Genomic DNA, 23618 nt, shown 5'->3' with positions numbered 1-23618 from the left:
AAAGTTTTTTTTTCTTCTGTAAGACTAAGGTAACTCTGACTCTCGGTGAGAGTTATGTGTGTTCCCTGGGCTGTGGTTTATTCTATGAGTACTTTTCATTTTGTGTTTTTGTAGATTCCAAAACTGCTTTGGTATTCTGAAAATATGATACACATACTTTCAGAACTTGTCTGAAATAATCCCTTCTTGGAGTCCAGTAGCTACACTGGACAGAGCACATGGTTAAAATATTAGGTAGAGGTTTAAATTTTTTTTCTAGTAAGAAAGAATATACTGCAAAGACTATACTGCAAAATATATGTAATATAGCAGTTCCTCATGAACAACTTGATTTTTGCCTCATTTTGAGCCTCATTTTAAGGAAATTTAGCTTTCCCAACTTGTCTCTTATATGATTTTGCTTCTCTGTGTGCAAAACCTTTTTTTGAACATTCAGCTTATTTTATTTGCAAGTTATAACAATATTGAAGTTTCTGTACAAGTTCATTGAATCTATCATGCCACAGGATGTTTTCCCAGTTACTCTTGTTGTTTTGGACTCTTGTCAGCACTGAAGAATAATGCTAAAGAGTCAGTCTCAGAGCAGGATGCAGTATTTTGCAGATAATATAACCTTTCCAGAACTGTTTTATAAACTGTACAAATACTCTGGCTTGAAAATAACATATGTTTAATCTGCATCAAATCAGCAACTTGGAGGAAATTTGCATGGGCAAGAATAGTAGGATTTCTTCAACCATTTTGATTTGTAAACCTATCTGCTAGGGGAGGAGTGTTCACATGTTAGTAATATAGTGGTAGGCATAGTAAGTAAAGTTGCATGTATTTTCTTATCTTGTCTGAGACCTGTGGTTGGTACTTCTTATAAAGAGAACATTTCTATGTCTGGTTCCTCTGGTCTCTCTTGTTAACAGACATGCTTACAGGACAACAATCCTGTTACTTATGCTTGTAACAGATGCTAACTTTTGCATCCTCTCAAGCTTTATTTGTTAGACCTTGAGACCACAAACACTCAAGATGACTTGCTTCAGAGTTGTCAGTGATTCAGAAGCTTATTTTCAAGGAATAAAACAGATACACTTAAAGCAGCATTCATGAGTCTGAGTGTGTGGACTTTTAGGATTTCTGTTTACCAGTAGAGGGCAGACTTCTCCTGCAGAAGATTGCATGTTGGAAGTAGTGTCTTAAATCTCTTTGAACGTTGTGTTATTAAGTAATCAGTATGTCTTTTCACAAAATTTTCACTTCCTCTAGCACTAAAAACACATCTAAATGTATTTTAAATTGTTGAACGCTTTACAAGCTGACTGCTTAATTTCTGTTTTAGGAGCTCTGTTTAACAACATATCAAATATTGATATTGATTCTAATATTTTAGTAGTATTCTGAAAACAAGAACATTTTCAAAGCATGTTATTTTAATTTTCCATTTCTGAGACAGTTTGACATGGCATCAAAAAAAAGATAACCGAACAGCTCTTCCCCCATTGTTTTTGTTCTAGTATCCTGGTTCCCTAGGGAGCAAACTGAATTCCATAACATGGCTGCTATTCTCAGTGTGCATCCTAAGCACTTGTACTGCAGCTGGCAGTGAACACCTGCATCTGTTTAAAAAACAAAACAAAAAACAAACACCAAACACTTTTCTGCAGTCAAATTAGTGAGTCTTAGCCATTGTTAAACAGTTTGGTGAACTTAAATTGTCTCTGTGGCATTTTGCCTGTATGAAACTAGATTGCTTGTGCAAAAGTAATGAATTTAAAGTGGTGGAAAAAATATTATCTAACATGGAGAAGGAGACTTTGAAGACTGCAAATCATATTGTGTAATACCATTTTGTTTTATAATTTTAGGTTTTTTTGAGGTCATGAATTCATGCTTAGACACTAAGGCAGCGACTTTGGAAAAACTGATATTGGGCAGAAGGGATTTGTGGGGCAGGATGTGGAAAGACATAAGCAATTACAGTGACATGCATAGGAGATAGGAGGCAGAACTTGTAGTACAGCTCACTGAAGTCTATAAAAATGGGAAAAAAAGAGTTTGATAGTCACCTTAACTCTTTTGACACTTAAAACGCATATTTACTTTTACCATGTGTTCCCTTTTCTTCTTCCTTGTTGTCATAACTAATGCTACTGTCATAAAAATTTGGTGCTATAGTAAAGACAGAATGCCCTTGCAGAGAGCTGCACACAAGGCAACTGAGAAATGCCTCCACTTCGGGTTTTGTAATTAACACTATGGAATGTGGCTAGTATGGTCTGATACTTAACTCACCAGGTTAAGCACACTTCTAATGGGTACAACGTTCTCTCATTACAAGCTCACGTTTATGGGCTCTAGAGATGCAATGTAATTTTGTCTCGAACATTTGAACTCTGCTTCTAGATACGATATTTCTTGTGGCTAAACGATCCTCCAGGGATTCTTGAAGACGAGATATAGGCTGTTAAGTTTTGAGTTTTTCCCCACAGTCTTTCTTAAAATATTAATTTTCCTTGCTTGCTTTAAAGTTACTGAACAGTAATAAATATTTACATTCTCACTGTGTTCTTCTTTTTCATCTTATAGTTCAAAAAGCATCGTTCTTCAAATGCGTACACAAACAATTTTGCAAAATCTGTGGTGAATCTTGTAGATGCTGTAAGTATCAGTGTGTCTTCCGAAAACTGTATCACTGATTTTATTAGCTTAGCACTGTATTTAAAAAGTTAACATTAGCAGATAGCAGGATTAAAAAATAAGCAGCTATAAAAATTTCATTTTACAATTCATTTCTGGCTTCTCTGTAGTAAGGTAGTGTGTGGTGGATGTGTAAGGAACCACCGAATTAATTATTCTTGGCATTTTTCTCAATGCTTCTATCTACCTGACTCTACCTTTATCAGGGTGGATTTCAAACTTGAAGGAGTATTGGTCACTGCTTAAGAACAAGTTTAATTGAGTTTACATTAGTGAAATGCATCTAACTGTAAGTGGTTGAAGCTGCAAATTTCTTCGTTTACACACTGGGGAAAAAAACTAAAGAATGTTCTCCTCTTTAAATCTGTATCTATTTAAATCTATAGTTGAAGACAAAATTGCCATTGTAGCAGGGTACCACTGATACAGATACCATAGTTGTATTTTTTACAAGTAATTTTGACAATGCATAGAACACATGAGCTGGATGTAAGATTTGTAGGAAAATTTGACTTTGTTGCTTTTCAGAGTTGTGTTTGCAGTGAAGGCAGGATGGATTTTCTGATAGTGATGAATACAATGACTGGTTTGTTTAGCTTTGAGGAAGCAAAACAGTATTTTATATTTTATGTTTTATGTAAAGTATTGTTTGTTGAAAATTTAGGTGAGTATAATTATAATACACAAAATAATGAAAGTGTTTTATAAGATTTTTGTATAACCATCTGAAAATGCTAAATAATAGAAATAACATTGTTAGTGTTTACATTGCACGTGTCCAAAGCAAGGGTGCTATCCCCATCTTTTTCTCATGTGATCAGTATTTCTAGATATTTCTTCTGCCTTTTAACAACTATTTAACCATCTTTCCTTTCTCTGATTGTTCCTTCTGTTTTTCCATTTTTTCTTTGCCGTGTGTGTTTACAGAAACATTCTGCATCTCTCCAGTGTAGAATTCAGTCACATTGTAGGAATTTTGCAAAATGTCATCCTAATGGCATTGTCTGTAACTGGAGCATGAATTTCTGCCTTGTTATTCCTTCATGCTCCTAGGGAGTGAGTTTTATTTCTTATTGAATAGTATTCAGAAGATACTGGCTTTCAGAAATTTCAGTTACTCTGCTCTCTCTGCCACCTTTTAGTTCCTATTCATTTCAAGAAATACAGTTTTCATCTCAGCAAACATTGATCTAGCCATATATACTCTCAGTTTTAATTTTTATCATTTTTTCTCAAACATTCAACCATCTTCTTGTGCATGTCCTCAGCCTGCCTCCCTCACACCAAAGCATATTAGTATTCTTTCTTCTTTAAAAGTGCTTGTATAAAATTGAGCTTGTCTGGTAGCACTCTGTTTCTTCTGTATGTACCTCCTTTGTTTCTGAATATTACGCACTGACATTTTTTAAAATACAGAAAGTCTAGCATGCTAGCTAGTGCTAGTTTGTTCAGCAAAACTTAAGGAAGATATTTGCAGTTCACATTGTATATTGCAGGTATGGCTTGAAAACAAGCTAATAAAAACATATCTTTAATATGGTGACTTATGGAGCTGACTGAGTAGCTTTTACAAACTTATAGATGAAGCAGCTAATGGATTAATTATGAAAAGCTTTTTAGATCATAACTGAGCATGTTTCAGTAGGTGTTCTTCGTGTCCCATGAAATACTTTAGATCAGCAGGCTGTCTATTATGGATAAAGAATATATCTTGGAGATCTGCAATTCCCTTGGTTAACAAAATGTGGCATCTTATGTTCTGAACCTAAATAGAGCAGCTGTTTTCTTTCAGTAGCAAATACCACACACAATGTTAAAATGGATGTTTTAAAGATGTTTTGTAATGGTTAGGGCCTGGTTGTCATTTACTTATCTACTACTATGGGGACATTAAAATTAATGTAAAATATAATATTCTTACATAATTCTGACATTGCTTAAGCTACATAAAGTGATCTTATTAAATGAAAATCAAGTTCTGTGTGGTTTAAATTTTGTACTAGAGAAAATTATTTTTGACTGAAGAATTGTCTCTGGCTTTTTATTTTCTTTTTTTCTTTTTTTTTTTGTAGATCACCCTGTGTACCTTTACTTTTCTACATTGCAGATTTTTTGTTCAGGTTTTGTAAGAGACTGAATTAAGTCATTTGTGAGAATTATAGAGAACAGGGAATCAATAAAAACATGAGGAAAGAAATTTATTGGAATTTTTTGTTGGTGGTGTTTTTTTGTTATTTTTTGTCCTGTCAATCAGAAGTTAGGTTCATCAGATGATTAACTTACAGGAAAACCAAGACATTACCAGCTAACTATTTCCCCGTGTTTCCCTCCTGATTTATCCCTCTTGTCCTTCCGCTTTACTCTTACTGGCTAACTGTGCATGTTTGACCCAGTGTTCTACTCCTGTGCCTGTCCTGTCTCTGCCTTCAGATATACAAGGAACAGCTGAACACCAGGGTGGTCCTTGTTGCTGTGGAAACTTGGACAGACAGAGATCGTATCAATATTCACCCTGACCCACTGCAGATGCTCCATGATTTCTCCAAGTATCGGCAACACTACATTAAACAGCACGCTGATGCTGTGCACCTTCTGTCGTACGTACTGTTATACAATGATTGAGAGACCATTATTGTTCTACCTACTTTTGTCTGTTGCTTTTGTCTACCTGTCTTTTAATTACCTTTTTGCTTGTTGCTCATTACATCAACATCTGCCTGTTTTGGCAAGTTATACCTATTTTTAGTGCATTAATCTATTTGTAATGCACGTAGTATCTACCATGGTCATATTTATACGTATAAATATAATATGTGCAAAATGAAAGCTTAATGTCTTTGCAGCCTGGAGACAGAGTCAGACAATTGAAGTGTCTCCTGATAAGCCCTTAAGGGCACTTGCTTTTGCTAATGATCTGTAAGGCACAATGAAGAACAGGAGAGGGCAGACTGACAGCATTACGTGTTGCTGCCAGAACATGTTTATTTACACATGTAGCTACTAACACCTAACTGCAGTTATGTGTTATTGTAACAGTAGGAGGTCTCTTCCTATAGGGATACAATAGACTCTTAACATAGGCACTGTGTTTTTGAGGGAAGTGCAGGTTGCGTAGTTAGCCACAACATCAACCTTTGGCATCTCTATCTATTACTTCACAGCATAGTAAAGAGAAGGAAGAGAGTGGTCCCCTCTTAAGCATAAGGATTTTAACCCTTTCCCAGCCACACTACTGAGGATGGAATAACAAATACTTCTGTTATTCATTTTTTACTGGGGAGGAATAAGATAGAGGCTGGAGGAAATTCTTCATCCCCTGTTATAGCTGCACTGCCTTAATATAGATGCTGAAACAAAATGCTAATTTTGTTTTGCATTAGATATGCAAGCACTGATGATATGCACTTTAATTACTTTTATGTGTGTATTGTCTTACTTGCTGAATAGATGTTCTAAGTCTCTAATTGTTGACTTGATTGTGAATCAAGATTCTTTTGTAACTGTAAAGTATATTTCAGCTTTTAAGAGTGACAAATGATTGAAGATTGCTACAGGAACCTTATCTGAATTTCTTCATGCTTCAGTAACTGAATTCTCAAATTGCTGTTAAGTGATATTTTATAAAACAATCTCTTTGTAAAAATAACTAGAATAAGCTAAATGTGGCAGGATGAGGTACCAAAGAAGGTGAAATCATAGCTGAATGAAAGATAAGAGTGTTCGAAGTAATAACACATCTGAAAAGGATAATAACCCAAGGCAGGGCCTGACTTTTCTGAAGGTATCTGTGCATCTGATAAGATCCCATCTTATGTGTGCATGCTGGTCGATTGTCAATTTTACTTCTTTTGCTGTTTATTTTGTTCAAAAAAAACAAAAAAGTAATAGTTATGGTAAAATCCTTCCCACAGTGTTCTGAAACACTATTATTCCTCAAAATAAAAAGTAGAGGTGACATTTTTATGAGTAGCCATTTTTAGTAAATGGAGCCAGTGAACACTGACAGTCTAATATTACTGCACTCATATGCTAACCAAATTTGAGAATCGTAGGATGGCTTGGGTTGGAATGGACCCAATATCTAGAATATCGTCTAGTTCCAACCACCTGCAGCCATGAGCAGGGTTACCAACCACTAAATCAAGCACTTCACTTAGCACGTCCATATTTTAATCTGGAGTTGAAACAGAACTTGAGTGGTTTTGTTTTTAGATGATCATTTGCAATGGTGATATGTTTCAGTACAGATCTCCTTCTTGATAGATTATAAACTGGAATATAGAATCGCCAAGATTGGAGAAGACCTCCAATCTGATCTAGTTTAATCATCGTACCTCTATCACCAGTATTTTCCCACAAAACCATGTCCCTCAGTATATTTCTTAAACACCTCCAGGGACAGTGACTCCACCGCCTCCCTGGGCAGCCCATTCCAGCACCTGACCACTCTTTTGGAGAAGAAATTTTCCCTAATATCTAACCTGAAACTGATGCAACTTGAAGCCATTCCCTCTAGTCCTATTGCTAGTTACATGGAAGAAGAGGCTGGTCCCCTCCTTGCCACAACCTCCCTTTTGATAGTTGAAGAGAGAGATGAGGGCCCCTGAGGCCTCCTCTTCTTCAGACTGAAAAATCCTGCTTCCCTCGGCTACTCCTTATGAGACCTGTGCTCCAGACTACTCCCAGCTTTGCTGCCCTTCTCTGCACATGCTCCAGGGCCACAATGTCTTTCTTTTAGTGAGGGGTGCAGAACTGAACACAGTACTCGAGGTGTGACCTCACCAGAGCTGAGTACGATCACCTCCCCACTGGCAAAGTATTCATTATTATATTTTTAGAGGAAATGTTATTGTTGTATTTTCTTAGCAGTCTGCTTGGTTTGTTTCTGACTGTTTTGTCTGTGGCTTGGGACTGATACTGACTGTTAAAGATAAAAATAGTATCTTTTGGTTGAAGTTTGTGTCTTACCTCTTTTTATGTCAGTGTTCTTTTTGTAAACTTGCACCAACCATTGATGCTAGATGAGCTCTACTGTGTGTGTAATGTGAGTGGAAGTTTAATCTTTCAGTAAGTTCTTGGTGCTCAGTCTTAACATGTTATGCTCACTTGATTTTTGTTTGTTCATAAGGAATGTGACATTTCATTACAAAAGGAGCAGCTTAAGTTATTTTGGAGGAGTTTGCTCTGTGACCAGAGGAGTAGGAGTGAATGAGGTAACTTTTTCTACCACTAAATTGAAGTAAAACAGAAACTTTTATAACCATAGAAGTTCATATGTTTCAGTATTCAGACTTTAAAGATCATATATTAAAAAGATTGATGTTTTGCAGTCAACCTTCTTGTGTTATCACTAAAGTGCTGCTCACTATGCATTTTGTTTAAAAATCATCCCCTCTGTGTTCATTTTACTCTCACTGGAATCTTAAATTTTTTTTTAGCATATTTGGTAAATATGGACCAAAAATCTCAGAGTAGAATATTTGAAATATAACACTGCAATTCCTTCTAGGTTCTCTTACTGTAAGAGGTTTGATCTTCTGATGTACTGATGATGTAGTTCTAACTTTTTTTTTAACTTAAAAGCTAAAATCATTAAAGCCCCTGTGTATTGATATTTTTCTTATTAATATTTTTAACCTCAGTGCAATGTTAGATCTAGTATGAAAATCTCTTGTTTTGGCATGGATTAATTAGGTTATACAATAATTATATTACATATATATATCAAACAGACTGTTCTCTGTAAGTTGACCAGTGTACAGGGTTCCCTTCAAAATGAGAGAGGAGGATTTTTTTCTGTGAGGTACTTCATTGTGTTCATTTTTTCTATATGCACAAATAATTCTGACTGGCTGGACAGAGTTACTTTGTGAAATAGTAGGTACATAGGAAGGCAAAATGAGCTGGCATTGTATTTATTTATTTATTTATTTATTTATTTTTTCCTTCAAATGTAGTATGGCCTCCCATTAGCCATGGCACAGGAATTAGCACAAAGCCTTGCTCAGAACCTTGGAATACAGTGGGAGCCAGCTGCCAGGAAACCAAGTATGTACATGAATATGGAGTCACCTCTTGTCCTTCTTACCTCAATCTATAAAAACTCTTTACTTTGTAATATTTGAAATGAACGCCATACTTGTAACCAAAGAACGAGAAATTCTGTTTTTTTAATATTTTATATTTTATATATATGAATATTTTATATTCACCAATATTTGAGTTTAACCAATATAGAAATCTCTAGTTTAGCACTTGTTTTGCAATGACCTCAGCAATGTCTTGAGTTTGGAGGTTAAATTAATAATCAGCGTTCAAATGAATCGTGTAAAAACACTGCTAGCTTGAAAACCATAGACCAGACCTAAAAAGAAACAAAGAAAAAACCCCCTACTTACAATTGAAGAAATTGAAGAAGCTGTAACCTAAAGACATTTGCCCAACTTGGTATCTGGCTGCTTCACATCTAGAAAATTATCTTGATGTGGCTCTGACACATTACAAAAGCTGCTGCAAAAGTCATTTTGGGGGCTAAGGAAATTAAAGCAATTTGGTTACATTATCTCTTTGTTCCTTCTGTAAAACTGAGTAATAAGAGTGACTTGATTTTAGAATCACTTTGGAACTCTATGAATTAGGACACAACGTGAAGGGAGCAGTTGTAAAATCACTGTTACTGTGTGTACTCACACTGCCTGTACTGAGAGCACATAAGGAAGAATGTTGCCCGCTATGTTTAGCATTCTAAACTGCCTGAAACACTGTGTTAAAAGTGTGCACATACAATGATGGGAAAGGACCACGTTAATTTTAAGTATATTAATATTTCTTCAGTTGGTCTGTTTTTTAGGACTGAATAGCTAAGCAGTCTATTAATTTTTGTATAATTTGTATAATTAGTCAAGGTCCAGTTTATTGTGAGTACTTTATTTTTATTGCAAGCATATTTATAACTGCTTTCCTTTTCTGTTGTATTTTGATCTTGTCTGAGAAGAGTGTGACTGCACTGAATCCTGGGGTGGTTGCATCATGGAGGAAACAGGGTATGTCATTACTCTCAGTAACTGAGTGCTGCGGAATGAATTCATAATTTACATTCTGACATTACAATTTATGTACTGGACATTGTCCGTGTATTTTAGTACTAACAAATGAAAACCTGGGAAAGATTTACAGTACAAAAAATGGTATGATCCCTCTGCCCCTTCCAGTTGATATTTCAAGGCATTTACTCATCTGATTCTTTGCTATTTTAGGGTATATCATTCCAGAAAATTCTCCAAGTGCAGCATAGCAGAATACAAAGAATTTTTACTTCGTGGGGGAGGTGCCTGTCTTTTCAACAGGCCAACAAAGGTAATAAATGCATTGGTAGTCACTACCTCTGCTAAACGTAGTGAAAATGAAATTGTTCCACTAAAACATCCGTTCTCAGATTTATTAAAACATCTGTGTGCATATTTTCTTGAGGCTACTTGTGGTTGACTGGGTGTTCACTTCCATAGCATTTAAAAATAACCTTAAGAGGAATCATATAATGTGTTTTCTATTCTTAATTTTGCAAATACTGACAAACCTTGCAGTTGATTTGCATAGCTAGACACACATCATTTTAGCATAGAGGCACTGCCTGTTAAGCTGGAAGGTAGTGCAAAATAAATCCAGAAGCGCATTCACTCAATTCTTTTTGCTTGGTGTTACTGAAAGGAATCTACTTCTTAGTGTGTTAATTGGCAAATAAATAGTTTACTGCATATAGACAACAGCAGCTTCTGTTTTTACTGAAGTTCATTTCATTACTGATGTACGATTAACAAAACGTAATTTATAATTATTTCCTTGTACTATCCATCCATTTTTTCGTTAAAAACTCACCAAGGTCATATTTTTTCTACAGTGACATGAGCGTGACATCCCTCTAAAGCAGCCAAGTAGTGTAAAAATGCTCCATGTGGCACTTTTTCCAATGCACAATCAATTCAAAGTATTAATACTCTGTTTAATCATGATGTCAAACTTGCTGTCCTTGTGGAATTCAGCATCACATGGCCCATTAGAGCGTGTTTTCTGTGCTACAGAAAACTACCTTGCACAGTTAACGAAAAAAATTTGCTTGTTGGTGTTTTTTAATCTTTTCCTCAAGTAGCAATTTTTGCTTACAGAATAAGAATGTAAGTATTAGAGAAAAAAGTAAGTAGGGAGAAAGGAAAAAGTGTTTTATCTTCTGTGATTAAAATAGGATAATTTTCTAGTAGGGCAATATGAAGTAATTATCACATTAACTGCATACAGAATAAAAATGTGGTTTACTATGGTAAAAATGGTCCCAGGACAATGGTTGAAATTCCCCTTATATGTTATGTGTTAGTGTTTTGCAGCTTTGAAATTAAAGGAAATAATTGGGGGGAAAAAAGTCATACGTCATTTTAAATCTTATAGTTTATATAGTCTTTATATAGACTTATATAGTTCTAGATGCTAGCTTTTTAGTTTGGCTCTGATGTACGTGTATGTGCTTTTTGTTTCTTGCAATTCTCTGACCCCTTTTGATTATCTTACCAGCTGCAGGTCAAATAACCAGGTCTGTTCAATGGAAAACTGAATTTCAGGTTCTGAATAGCAGATCTTGGTGTTCCCACAGGAGCATAGGAGTGTCAATGGCTTAGAGAGAGGAAAAAACAAAGAAAGAAATAAAAAAAATCAATTTTCTGTATTGACATTGCTAGACAAGAAAAGTAAATATGATTATTGTTTCACTGTGCTTTTGATTTGACATCCAAAACTGTATGTTCTATTGATTATCCATGTAGTTTGTGCTTTCTTTCCTTTAAATAAGGCATTAATGTTCCCCCTGTTCATTTTTTAAGGAGTTTTAAAGCAGTTTTATGTGATTAAGCTCTGGTCAACTCTGGCTGATTTCACCTGTAATATCCCCTTACCATTTGCAGGAAGTATCAGATTGTTATTGGCAGTAGATATTCTGAGAGAGAGAACGGGGAATGAGCGGAGAGGTGTAAAATGGATATATGAGTGAAAAATGTAATAAGAATAAACTAGTTAAATACTGTAACTGAGAAATGGGTAAGAAGACGTAAATTAAAAAATAAAATCAGTTTTACCTATGGTGGCTTATTGCACAATGTCCTAACTGCCTATTAGAACAGCTGAACTGAAGAACATTCACAGGGCCTTGAGGTTTTAGCCCAATGCTATGCATAAAGGTTGACAGGAGTTTTGATTTTACTTTATAAAGAAATCATACTTGTAGTTATCCTAAAATTTACATCCTTTCTACTATGGAAAAACACAGTCTAATTTGTGAATTACAAAAAGAGTTTTTTTCCTGGTTATTAATTGGGTTGTGGTGCTCATTTGCTTTCAGCTCTTTGAATCTACTGAGTGTGGAAACGGTTACGTAGAAGCAGGAGAAGAATGTGATTGCGGTTTTCGAATGGCAAGTAAAGAATTACATATAATTCTCACAAAATACATTAAGGTAAATGATTGGTAAGAGAGGAGGAAAGGTCTTGGAAATTGACATGTTTCATAGCAAAAGGCAAAACAACTCAGTCAAAGGACTACATTAAACATCTTTTTCCACAGAGAATGAGTGAGTGCAAAGCTGAGATCTGACAGCTGTCTTCCTGTCATTTTGTTGGAAAGGACATATTGTTTCCTCATGTATTTTGAATTGCATTGTAGAAGCATTTATCCCTTTCCTTTCCCTGGGCAGTGTGCCTGCAGCGTTAGGTTCCTCGCTGGTGTGCTGGAGATAGGTGTTCATATTCAGACAATATGAGGAAGCTGTTGTTTTCTTCTCTAATACAGAATTATTTAAGGATCTGTTTTGCAAAAATTTGCCCTGCAGCCTTGAGTCCTCGTTCTGCTATTTTAACATAGTTACACATAGTTAGTCGTCTTAATTGTTTTTCTGCACTGTGCTATGCTGCACCTGTGCAGAGGTTTCAGAAGGTATGTATCTCCTTATTGCTGTAGCATGCATGTCACTGTTTTCCCCTTACTTTACTATTTGAGCATTGCAAAGGATTCTTCCAGCTTATAATTTTAAATTGTCAGTGCTGATTTTTTTGTGCTAGTTTGTTGGAAAGATTGGAAAGAAAAAAATATTTTAAATGGAAAACTGAAAAATCACTTAATATTTTCTTCAGGAATGCTATGCAGACTGTTGTAAGAAGTGCTCTCTTTCTAATGGAGCTCATTGTAGTGATGGACCCTGCTGTAATACATCATGTCTTGTGAGTATTTTTGTAGTTTAGCTATTCTTCCCAATTATCATTTGCAGTCTTTAAAAGATGAAGAAACTGAAATCTTTTTCATTAGTTGGAAATAGTTATTGAGAATGTGTTCTGATCTTAGCCAAAAACAAACAAACAGAAAAAAACCCACCACAAATATATATGAACATTAAAATGAGCATTCATTCCAAACTGGAACTTTCAGTTTTGCTTTTATCTAATCTTACTATATTCTTCATTTTCTAGTTTTTTCCACGAGGCTATGACTGTAGATATGCAGTGAACGAATGTGATATTGCAGAGTTCTGCACAGGAGATTCTGGCCAGGTATGTAAGGAGCTTCTGTGCTCACACTATTAATGTTTATTTGCAAGAGAAAAATACAGACTAACAAAATGCACCATTGTGTACTCACAAATAACTGTGCTGGGGGAGAGAAGGGACTGTTTTTTTTTTTTTATTTGATCCTAACAAAATTTGTTAAACATAAGAACACAAACCATTAGAAGCTCAATAAATATTAATTAAAAATATAGCAGACTCAAAATATGATTCTTTTAAAACTTATGTGTGTTTCTGGTATAGCTTTTATCCCAGACATCCTCCTGTACTCTATAGAATGAGTACTGAGAATATACTGCAAATGTGAATAGGTAGTAACAGTAAGATTTTTATGAGATTAAACAGTTTGAAATGCAGTTATGTAAAATGTATACACTTACAACAAATCGGGATTAAAATGCTATGTTTTTAAGAGTTCACTTGTGATTATTTTAAAAGTTCTATGCATTTCTGTTGAAAATACTTAGGTATTATGCTAAGCTGCCAAAAGGTTGGGTTCTTTAAGATAGTCAACATTCAGCACATCTTCTAATTGCAAAGTAGTTTTGATTGGTTAAGTCATATATGTTCCTTCTCAGTACTGCAAATTTTGCTTCAGGGTTACATAAGAACTTCTTAACTCTGCTGCAGTCATCTACTGCATCAAGTTCTTAGCACTGAAGAACTAAGATTCAGGATAGATCTCATGGTTCCTTGTGGGCATTCCCTGTAATTATAGATGACAATACAATAGTAGTAACATTTGAGGCATTCACACTTACAGATTTTATTGTAAGCCTTTCATTCTGTAGATGGAGGGTTCTTAGTGGGAGAGAGCAGCGCTTTCTATATCTAGAACAGCTGCTATGAAAGTATTGGCTGTGATGTATGTTGCAGCAGTGTACCCTTTTCAAACCTTTACCAATCTCTTTTTGATGAAGAAAAGCACCGAGTCTGGTCTACTCTTAGCTTTACAAACCTGAGGCTTCTGGCGTTAATGAATTCTTCATACCAAAATTTTTTCAGTCCCAAGAGAACATGACAGTATAATCACAATAAAACATGTCTCTAGTCTGTGGGGAGGTAGGCTACAACTAACTTCTCTTAATGGCACTGAAATGAATGCAGTGGAAATGTTCCATGAGAGCAAGCATATCCCCAAATATTAGTTATCAAATATCCTGTCCATGAATACATTTGTTTTGATTTTTATTTTGCCCCAACTCCTTAATTTCTTCTGGGGATATGCAGGAAGTTAGAATCAAGTCTTGTTTTCGTGGCTCAGGATGTTAATTTCTTTGTTTTTATGAGTAGCTATGAAAATTCCTGCAGTGATTACATTACCTACTTCCTTTGTATGTTTTGCGTATTTAAGACCATGCAATCTCCATATGTCATCTTCTCATCTTTCTTTTTTTAAGTGTCCACCAAATCTCCATAAACAAGATGGATATGCTTGTGATTCTAACCAGGTATGTAATGTTCTAAAACCCCTGCACATCAACTAATACAAGTCAACCAAATACAGATTTCCTTTTTTTTTTTTTCTCTTAAATCTTGTCTTCTGTATTTATGCATAGATTTTTGTCTTTTGGACATGAACAGTTTTCATGCATTATACACTCTATGAATAGTACAAATTCGTAGCTTGAGCAAAATCCGTATGGTATCTATATTTTGAATGTAGATATATTATCCATGTAGATACGTTCTATATGACTATGTAAATGAGAAGTATAAAGTAGCGTCTGAAATCTCTGTGCATCTTAGGCATCAACTGACTTTGAGAATCTGAGCAAAAATCCATCTATTCCAACTCATGAAAACTTACATGTTCCAAGATGTGGGTGAAGAATAAAATCAGATGTTTTGTCAAGGGTGGGAAAGGAAAGGCGAGTGTTCAGTTCTCACTGCTAACCTGTTGTGTTTTGTTTAGGGACGTTGCTATAACGGTGAATGCAAGACAAGAGATAATCAGTGCAAATATATCTGGGGATCTAGTAGGTTGACTTTTATTACCTTAAACATATTTTATTTGCATTTTATTTTGTTAATTCTTGTCTTTGATTGTATGTTTACTTTTTGTTCTACCTACTAAGTGTAGGGTTTCTGTAGGTTGCTGTGTGAAACTGACTTGATGGCCAAGTGAAATTTCAAGTTGTATGCTTATTTGGCAGTGATGACAGTGAGACATGGATAGGACAGCAAATACTTAACCCTGATGGGGTTAGGTGAGATTAGCAACTTAGATACAGTGTTATGGGGGGGTAAGTGGGGTTTGAGGATTTCTTTTTTTTTTATAGTTCCTGACATGTTTTAGGTTGTTGTTGTTGCTTTCTTTTTAATGTCAGTTGTCAATTCCCTTATCTTAGCACTGGTTCATGCTAAAGCTGCTTCTTCTATCTTTACTATATCATCCTGTATTCAAGAAAGTTAGAATGGTAGTAGAAATTTAAATATCTATATCACAAAATTAAGCCCAGATGTGTTGGATAAAGTTGTACTTATGGCAGCTGACAGAGGATAAATGTTCTGTTCAATGACTTTGAGACAGTTCAGCAGACGATATCCTGTACTCAAGGACTGAATGTTTTCTTGCATTCCATCCAAACAAACTTAGCTGCAATTGCTGATGCTGCCTACTTGATACTGAAGAATCTCTGCATTTTCAGGGGATGAGAGGGGAGAAATACAGCTTTAACATTTCTTGTTTATTTTAGCACAATATAAAATATGCTATATAGGTGTAAAATTGGATGGAGATAACATTTTCTTTGTGTTCTGATGCCTTTTTAAGTGTTATGCTGCCCCCTCTTGCTTATTTTATTGATAATATTAAAAACAGTAGAAGTTTTTGTGAACTAATTTGTTTGCATCTTGTACATTTATATTTATATCATTTGTTTTGTCTTCTGTACGTTTGATTTTACTGCAAATGACTCTTATCTACCCTTTTTTATTGTTTTCTGCAGTGGAAAAAGTTATATTAATGTTATATGCAGACATTAAGAAGTAAACAAAATTAGACTACAGATACATCCTAGTGAAGAAAACAATACAGTCGCTGAAGGGATTGATTTTTAGAATAGTTCCAAGCAGATTGTGAACACTGAGGATTATCTTAGAAAAGCCATTTGTAGGTGCTGTTGGTGTGTTTGGTCTTCCCATACCAGAAAACTGCTGCAGTAAAATATTGTGCAGACTTTCATAACCTGTGAAAAGTACATTCTTTTTTTTTTGTTCATCAACAGAGTCTTCAGGATCTGACAAATTTTGCTATGAGAAGCTTAATACAGAAGGCACAAAAAAAGGAAACTGTGGAAAGGATGGAGACCGATGGATTCAGTGTAGCAAACAGTAAGTGCGGCTTAGTAGAGCTGATTTCTATTAAAAAAGAAAGATTAATATTGGTGTATTTTTTACTTTCTCATCAGTAATTCAGCAGTGTTTTGCATTATTTTGAATCTTCTCCCCTTTACAATGTTTGCAGCTTGAAAAAGTGCCGTAGGTGTTTCTGAAGAATCCATCTGTGACTCAGCAATATGCTTTTAAAGAATTTCAGATTGAAATTATGTTATACGCTTTTTTTTTTTAAATGTTCCCAGAGAAGGTAGGGGCCAAGGCAGCCAAAAGTCACACTTTTATGTTCAAAAGCCTGAGATTTGGTCTATGTATATTTTTTTATATAAGAAATTTGTAGTTATTTATATAAATACTTATTAAAAAAATCCACAACTAAGTAGATTCTTTAACAAAATTCATACACTCACACTCTGCACATTATTATTACTATGTTTCTGTGTTCCTTCAAGTGAAATAAAAAGCAATTAAAAATTCAAACTTCACATTAATGGAAAATGTTGAAGATGTTAAATGTATGAAAATGTAATGTAGCCTGGTATTACGAAGCTGCGTACAGTTTGGTTCCTTTCCATTGTATTATAGAACGTGGATGAGTTGCTGTTCACGTGAATGTAATGTAAATATTGTTCACTGGTACATTACAATACATGACCACTTGTTTCTGCCTCTTGTCAGTTACACCAGGTAGTACTGTAGTTCCATGTCTATTGTCTGGCTTATGGCAATATATTTCCTACTGTCGTTAGCAGCATTGTATCTAGTCTTTCTTTTTTTGCAAGTTTACTTCATAACTCTTCTGTTTCTGTTTTTACAGCGATGTTTTCTGTGGCTTTTTGCTCTGCACTAATCTTACTAAAGTTCCACGAGTTGGTCAAGTGCAAGGAGAAATTATCCCAAATTCTTTTTATCATCAAGGACGAATAGTAGACTGCAGGTAAAAGATACTGCAGTGTTCCAAGATGATTTTGGTCTGTCAAATTTAATTAAATGAAGATAAATGTAAAAATATATTATTTAAAAATAATTGATATCTTATGGCGAAATTATTATTCTGAGTGGTATTTCTTGTGATTAAAAGAAAACATTCCATCTATAAAAAGGGTGAAAAGTGGGCTGCCCTCTCAATCCTTCTATCTGGATTCCATAGTAGCAAAATTGCATGGTTGAGAGTTTGATTTCAGCATTATATTTTTCTGGAAAAAAATAATTGTAACTGCCAAAGACCCACAGATTAAAGATAATATCTGCAAAGAAATAACTGTACAAAAAATGATGGTTGAGAGAAAGGGAATTGTGAAGAGTTGTGACTAGGTAAGATCTTAAGCTACAGTTCATTTGAAGGGCAGATAAATAGGTTTTAGTTTATCTGTGCATACTACTGGATTTATATTTTAAAGATATTGTCAAAATTACTGTCATGCAGAGTACTCTGTTAGGTAGATAGAACCTGAGTAATCAATGATTCTTAAGTCTACTGTTATTCCACAAAGTTGTGTATTTACATCATTATCTAGACTTCTTTTTGGTCTGACTACTGCAACGCTTTGTCAGTGCTGTGGACAAAGATTATAATTTTGTTTGATCTTCCCATATGTTTTAATGTGAGAAAGTCATGAGGATTTTACTATCTACAGTGACATGTTTAATATTTTCAAAAGACTGCAGTCATAATACTAATATTACCTTAAAACTTATTTCTTCTAGTGGTGCTCATGTTCTTTTAGATGATGATACAGATTTAGGTTATGTAGAGGACGGAGCTCCATGTGGTCCTCAAATGATGTGTCTGGACAAAAAGTGCCTGCCAATTCAATCCTTGAACATAAGTAGCTGTCCCATTGGTTCGAATGGAAAAGTCTGTTCCGGTCATGGGGTAAGTCTGTGCTCGCACTTTGCAGCTGAGCTTTTCCAGCTGTCTCTGCTAGATGTGATCTTAATGTGTACCCTGTGGCGTTTTCTACTTGCAAGCCTTCCTGAGACCTGTTGATCTGAAAAACAAACAAAACATGTTAAGACTCTGGGGAACATTGCCATTCTGGGAAGCAGAGACAACTTGCTTTCTAAAAATATCATCAAATTAAACCTGCAGTTATATCCACAGTGTTGTTGCTATTATTGAGAAAGTTTTACATCAATCATTGTAAAGACTTCTGTAAAATGTTATGCATATTTCAAGCTACTTCTCATCTTAAGTTAAAGCTCTTCCTGCATACTAATGCCTTTATTAAGTTGGTCCTGTGTTATACTTGATGACTTAAATAATTAAAATTGTAAAAGACTGAATCTAAACAGAGATTATATGTTCTTCTTGAATATACACAAATTACATCATTTTACATTCAGGTGCATTATATTCTTCTTCTACCCATAAGTTTGTCTGTCTTCAGATGCTAATGTTTGAAGGACAGATCCACTGTTGTATGTCTTTATGGTAAGACTGTTAAAAATCTCTCCACTGTAGGATTCAGTGGGCCTATGATAGTTGCCTAAGGACCAGAATTTTGTACATAAAAGGCTTTTTTTTCTTTTTATGTGTAACTGAAAATGAGAGGTGAATCTGAGCCCTGCAAAGTTAAGAAAAACTTTAAAAATGGAATGTAGAGGATCAAGAAGAGATCTAGAAATCTTGGTATGTTTGAAAAGTAGCACGAGTAGTCAGAGACCTCTGATACCTTTTCTGTTTTGAGTTATTCTTAAAGAATACTTCAGTTGATCAAACCTGTAATAAGATGCATTTGTTTTCATCTTTCTATATAAGTTTCTCCAGTGAATACTTCAAGAAGCAGAGTGAGATAAAAGTTAAATCTAAAAAATAATAATAATCACATATGCTATTTCTAATCCTTAGTGCGTGCATTACTTAGTCTGACTTTTTGATATTATGTTCCAGTGTCCAAAAGATATTATTGGCTGGTACCTAACAGTTGATTTCCCTTTGAATCCCACAGTCAAACTTCCTTTTTTGTTTTGTCTAATTCTCATGTCTTCTCGTGATAACAAATGCACTGAAAATCTTAGTTGTTTTTCTGTATAGGAAGAGACTGTAAAGCAGAGGCTGTAAAGCATGACCAAGTCTTGCGCATTTTTAAATGTGATTGACTGTATTCTTTCAGGACATCCAGACTGAAGCTCTAATGACTGTAGGTAATTTGTTAGTGGATGAGATTTCTGTTATCTCTTAAATTCTGTGCAGATGTGAAGTGCAAATGATGATGGAACCACTGGGAACTAGAATACATGTGTATTTATACTTTTCCTAGCATACAAGTATATTTAGAAGGTTAAAGCAAACTTTCAGGCTACCGGTGTATTATTATACTCTTTCTAAACACTGAGTACTATTGCTATAACATATGAACAGATAAATTTTTATTCCACAAATTAACTACCTAATTACTAGTAATAAACTTAAATAACAGCAATTGCTTTTTAACTATATTTTATTATTTTCTTTTCCAGGTCTGCAGTAATGAAGCCACTTGCATTTGTAATTTCTCCTGGGCTGGGACAGACTGCAGTATTGATGATCCTATTAGGGATACTGGTAACAAGAAAGATGAAGGACCCAAGGGTTTGTGTGATTTCAGTTTTAATATTATTTCAAATATTTATTACTTTCTTTGTGTGTATGTGTGTGTGTCAGTACTGCAGTAAAATTCTGCTTCGTGTTAATGATGTAGGTCTTTTTCCTTTGAGAATTGATTAAACTATTTTTCTAATTTACATTTTGAGGAGATCTCAGAAGGTAGCAATATACAGTTTCTTATTTTTGATTTATTTTTTTTTTGTTTGTGTGTGATTGGAAGCTCACTAAATGTAGCTCTTCTATTTTACATATCCAACTATTTATATTTTATTAGAGATTTCCAGTTCCCTTAGCTATTCTCATGTAATTCTGATACTGTGGAATAAGAAATAGAAAGAAGTGGAGTGTCCCTGGTGAAAACAGCTTTGGTTCTGGGGTATCAAGATTTCAAGGGATAGAAAAAAAAAAAAAAATTAAGGACTTGTATTATTCTTACAACCATTATTGCTTACTCTTGTTTATATAGGAAGTATTCAGTTCAGCTGAATATGAGGAGTTATTGAGGAAATAATTAATCAAAAATGTTTTCCTAAGGGGAAGAAAGGCATCTGAGATTCTCTTTGACTTCTCTGCCTTGGGCTGTCTAAGGTTTTTAAGCTTTTCCTGTCATCAGGACATTGTCCTTATCAGACTATCTTCATCCAGAATTATGCGTTTACAGATAAAGCAATAAGCAAATGATAAACCTGAACAAAATTTTGCAGCTAAATTGCATTTCTGAAGTCTTCAGTCCATTCTATAAAGCTAATGGAAAGAAGCTTAAAAATGTAGTACTTAACATTGCAGTTAATCATTCTTTCAAACGTCCAGGGCTTCAGAGGAGTTGGACTCAATGACCTTTGTTGGATCCTTTCAAACTGGGGATACTCTGTGATTCTATGATAAGGAGACAGAATTATGGTGTGTCCCTCCAGAATGGCTCCACTTCTGTCGTGTCTGCCATAATCTTTTGGTCCAGTGGGTTCTGGTAGACCTTCACCAAGACCTGTGGAAGAGGCCATCTTAGAACGGGTACCTAGCGTGAAGGAAGCTATGTAGAACAGTCTGGATTTCTCTTTGGGAATATTTGCAGGTACTTCCTGGACACCTAACCCTGCTGCAGTTCTTTATAGAGCTGCCTGGTTTGTACGCTGTCTTACAGAAATTATCATTCCACTTTCCTAATGTTGAAACACTGCTTATAAAATCTGAAGTACTGTGTTGCTGATTTTCAAATCCTAAGTAGTTATTTCATCCTGGGGTTGTTCTTTTTTGTTTGTTTGTTTTTAATGAAAAAGCAACAGAGGAGGTATATTTATCTTGGTTTTTCTTAGCCCTAAATTTCTGTTATATTTCAGAACAAGTCTCCTTTTCTAAAAATTAAAAAAAAATAGAACATAGAGTCAATTATAAGAACATCATCACATCTCAGCCAAATCCAACATCAGAGAGTGATATCTGGTATGAATATAATCTGACTTTCTAAACTAGAGCAAATGCAAGAAATCGAGCATAGAGATAATGGCCATACCTGTGTATTGATGTCAAACTTTCAATTTTTACAGTTTTGATCATAGTTACTGACTGCAGTAAATGCATGAGAGTTTTTAATCAATTATATTCTCATAAGTGGAAAACAGTGAATTATGTTTTTCTTGGTCTTCAGAGAACACGTCCACATGTAAAGAAAATGGAAAAAGTTTTCAAGTATCACACTGTGGATATACTTATTTTCCTCTGTATTAGAAAATGTTGGATATATTTTCTTCTTTACAAAAGCAAGTTTGTCCATAACAGCAGCAGATGTGTTGAGTTTTGACTGTCAGGAAGTTTAGATATTTGACAGATTCAGACTGAAATCTCCCAGGAAGTACCTGCAAAAAAGTAGAAAACTATTTTCTATTGTAATAACAATATTTTTTACAAGAACCCTGGCAAATGTTTTCTAGTGCTTCTACAGTTCTGTTACAAATCATCATTTCAAATAAATCCAGATTACTTCCATCTACCTCATTCCTTATACCACGTACAAGTAGAGACACCAACTCTTTCTTACAATAATAACCTCTTTATGAGCTCTTTGCATTAAATTTAGTACCTCTGTTGGAAGTGTTACACTTTCATAGAAGAGGGGGAAAAATGTAAATAAACTAGAATCTTCTTTACACACTGTCAAAAGCTTTGCTTAAGTCAGGAGCCCTGATATTGAGTTGAGGGCTTTAATTTATCTGGTTTCAGCTACTTACCATAAGAGAAGGTAATTGTTTAGGGAGAGGTTATATAGCTTTTCAAAGATGTGAAAACTCACATAAATTACTTCAAAACTTTTCTCACCATAGATACTACCATTTTTCTTTCTATGTTTTAACTATGTATAGGAAAACAGTATTGGTATTTGTTTATATATTATTATGATAGTTGATAATTTCAGTTTTTGCTGCACTTCTGAGAATTTTGTATCATCCATCAATTACTTGTGCCTCTATGCTATTTTTGAGGATTTAAAAATTAGTGGTCCTTAAGTATATTTATACATAGGTCTCAAATTAGTCTAAACTCTGCAACCTACTGTACCAGCAGACCCACGGGAGAGCAGCTCAGGATGGTAGGTGTTTTGGGAAGGAGCTCCTGCTGTTAGTGTTTGACTACTGCAGAAACTTTGAGTTCTTTTATAGAGTTGGCTAATTGTTTTGAAGTTGGTGGGGCTCCGTATACACAAAAGTTCTTTCTTGGCAATGCCATTTATGGAACTGGGACTTTGTTTGACTAGTGGAATACTGTTTGTTTGTTTTTAACACAAAAACTTATGTCTCAAGTGTGCGTGTGTGTGTGTGTGTTTGTTTGTGCATATGAAACAAACAAAATTAAGAAGCAATTTCGAAAGAGACTTCCAGCATGAAGATTTATAGTCTTTGTCCCTGAACAAGTTCTCATTAGAGAATTCATATGCTTATGTTCAATTTTGATGCAATGAATCTATCAACATTTTAACTTTTTTTTTTCCAATATATGAAATATAGATATTTTTTTTTTCCTCAAAAAGTTTCCTCCAAAAATGAAAAATAAGACCTCAGCATGTTAAGGCTCTGTAAACATACTGAAGTGCAGAATATTGTGCAGAAGCACAATTCCAGGATCAGTTTTACCTTTTAAAAGGCGTCATATGTCTTTCTATTTATATAACGTAGAGTGATAACTACAGTTACAAAGGAAAATACTGCAAACTAGTAAAGGAATGAATTTAAATCATTTTTGGTGTTTTTTTTCCCCACACAAAAGAAACTGTTTCCAAATGAACAGTTTTCATTTGCTTAGTTATATACTATGAATGCAGTATGTTTCTGCTGACCAAAGGGAAGTTTTCTTGTTGGTGATTCATTTATGTTTTGGCTGTTTTAAACTTAATAAAGCAGTAAGTTGAAGAT

At 34.7% G+C, this 23618-nt stretch overlaps 1 protein-coding gene and 1 long non-coding RNA gene across 9 annotated transcripts in view; one reads left to right on the top strand and one right to left on the bottom strand.

The window, feature by feature from the left end:
• LOC104911656 overlaps positions 1-18398 on the bottom strand; it is a 23607-nt gene extending 5209 nt beyond the window's left edge. The window contains exons 1-2 of the long non-coding RNA XR_004160305.1: positions 18312-18398; positions 11248-11349 (exon numbers count right to left, since the gene is read on the bottom strand). This is a non-coding gene — a long non-coding RNA (uncharacterized LOC104911656). The remainder of the gene's footprint in view (positions 1-11247; positions 11350-18311) is intronic.
• The window catches only part of ADAM23 (ADAM metallopeptidase domain 23), a 102322-nt gene that overhangs the window by 64342 nt on the left and 14362 nt on the right, over positions 1-23618 (top strand). For all 8 annotated transcript variants that reach the window (XM_010713497.3, XM_019617027.2, XM_010713495.3 and 5 more), the window contains 15 exons: positions 2578-2649; positions 5119-5285; positions 7817-7901; positions 8646-8736; positions 9683-9731; positions 9945-10044; positions 12071-12142; positions 12858-12944; positions 13191-13271; positions 14687-14737; positions 15202-15265; positions 16517-16622; positions 17443-17562; positions 18333-18501; positions 20088-20199. In XM_010713497.3, coding sequence (XP_010711799.1) covers positions 2578-2649; positions 5119-5285; positions 7817-7901; positions 8646-8736; positions 9683-9731; positions 9945-10044; positions 12071-12142; positions 12858-12944; positions 13191-13271; positions 14687-14737; positions 15202-15265; positions 16517-16622; positions 17443-17562; positions 18333-18501; positions 20088-20199 — 1426 coding nt within the window. The remainder of the gene's footprint in view (positions 1-2577; positions 2650-5118; positions 5286-7816; positions 7902-8645; positions 8737-9682; positions 9732-9944; positions 10045-12070; positions 12143-12857; positions 12945-13190; positions 13272-14686; positions 14738-15201; positions 15266-16516; positions 16623-17442; positions 17563-18332; positions 18502-20087; positions 20200-23618) is intronic.

This window comes from Meleagris gallopavo, chromosome 7, assembly GCF_000146605.3.
Source record: "Meleagris gallopavo isolate NT-WF06-2002-E0010 breed Aviagen turkey brand Nicholas breeding stock chromosome 7, Turkey_5.1, whole genome shotgun sequence".
Taxonomy (NCBI): Eukaryota; Metazoa; Chordata; class Aves; order Galliformes; family Phasianidae; genus Meleagris; species Meleagris gallopavo.
The sequence above is the reverse complement of the archived record's forward strand: the minus strand, read 5'-3'. Positions and strand labels throughout refer to the sequence as shown.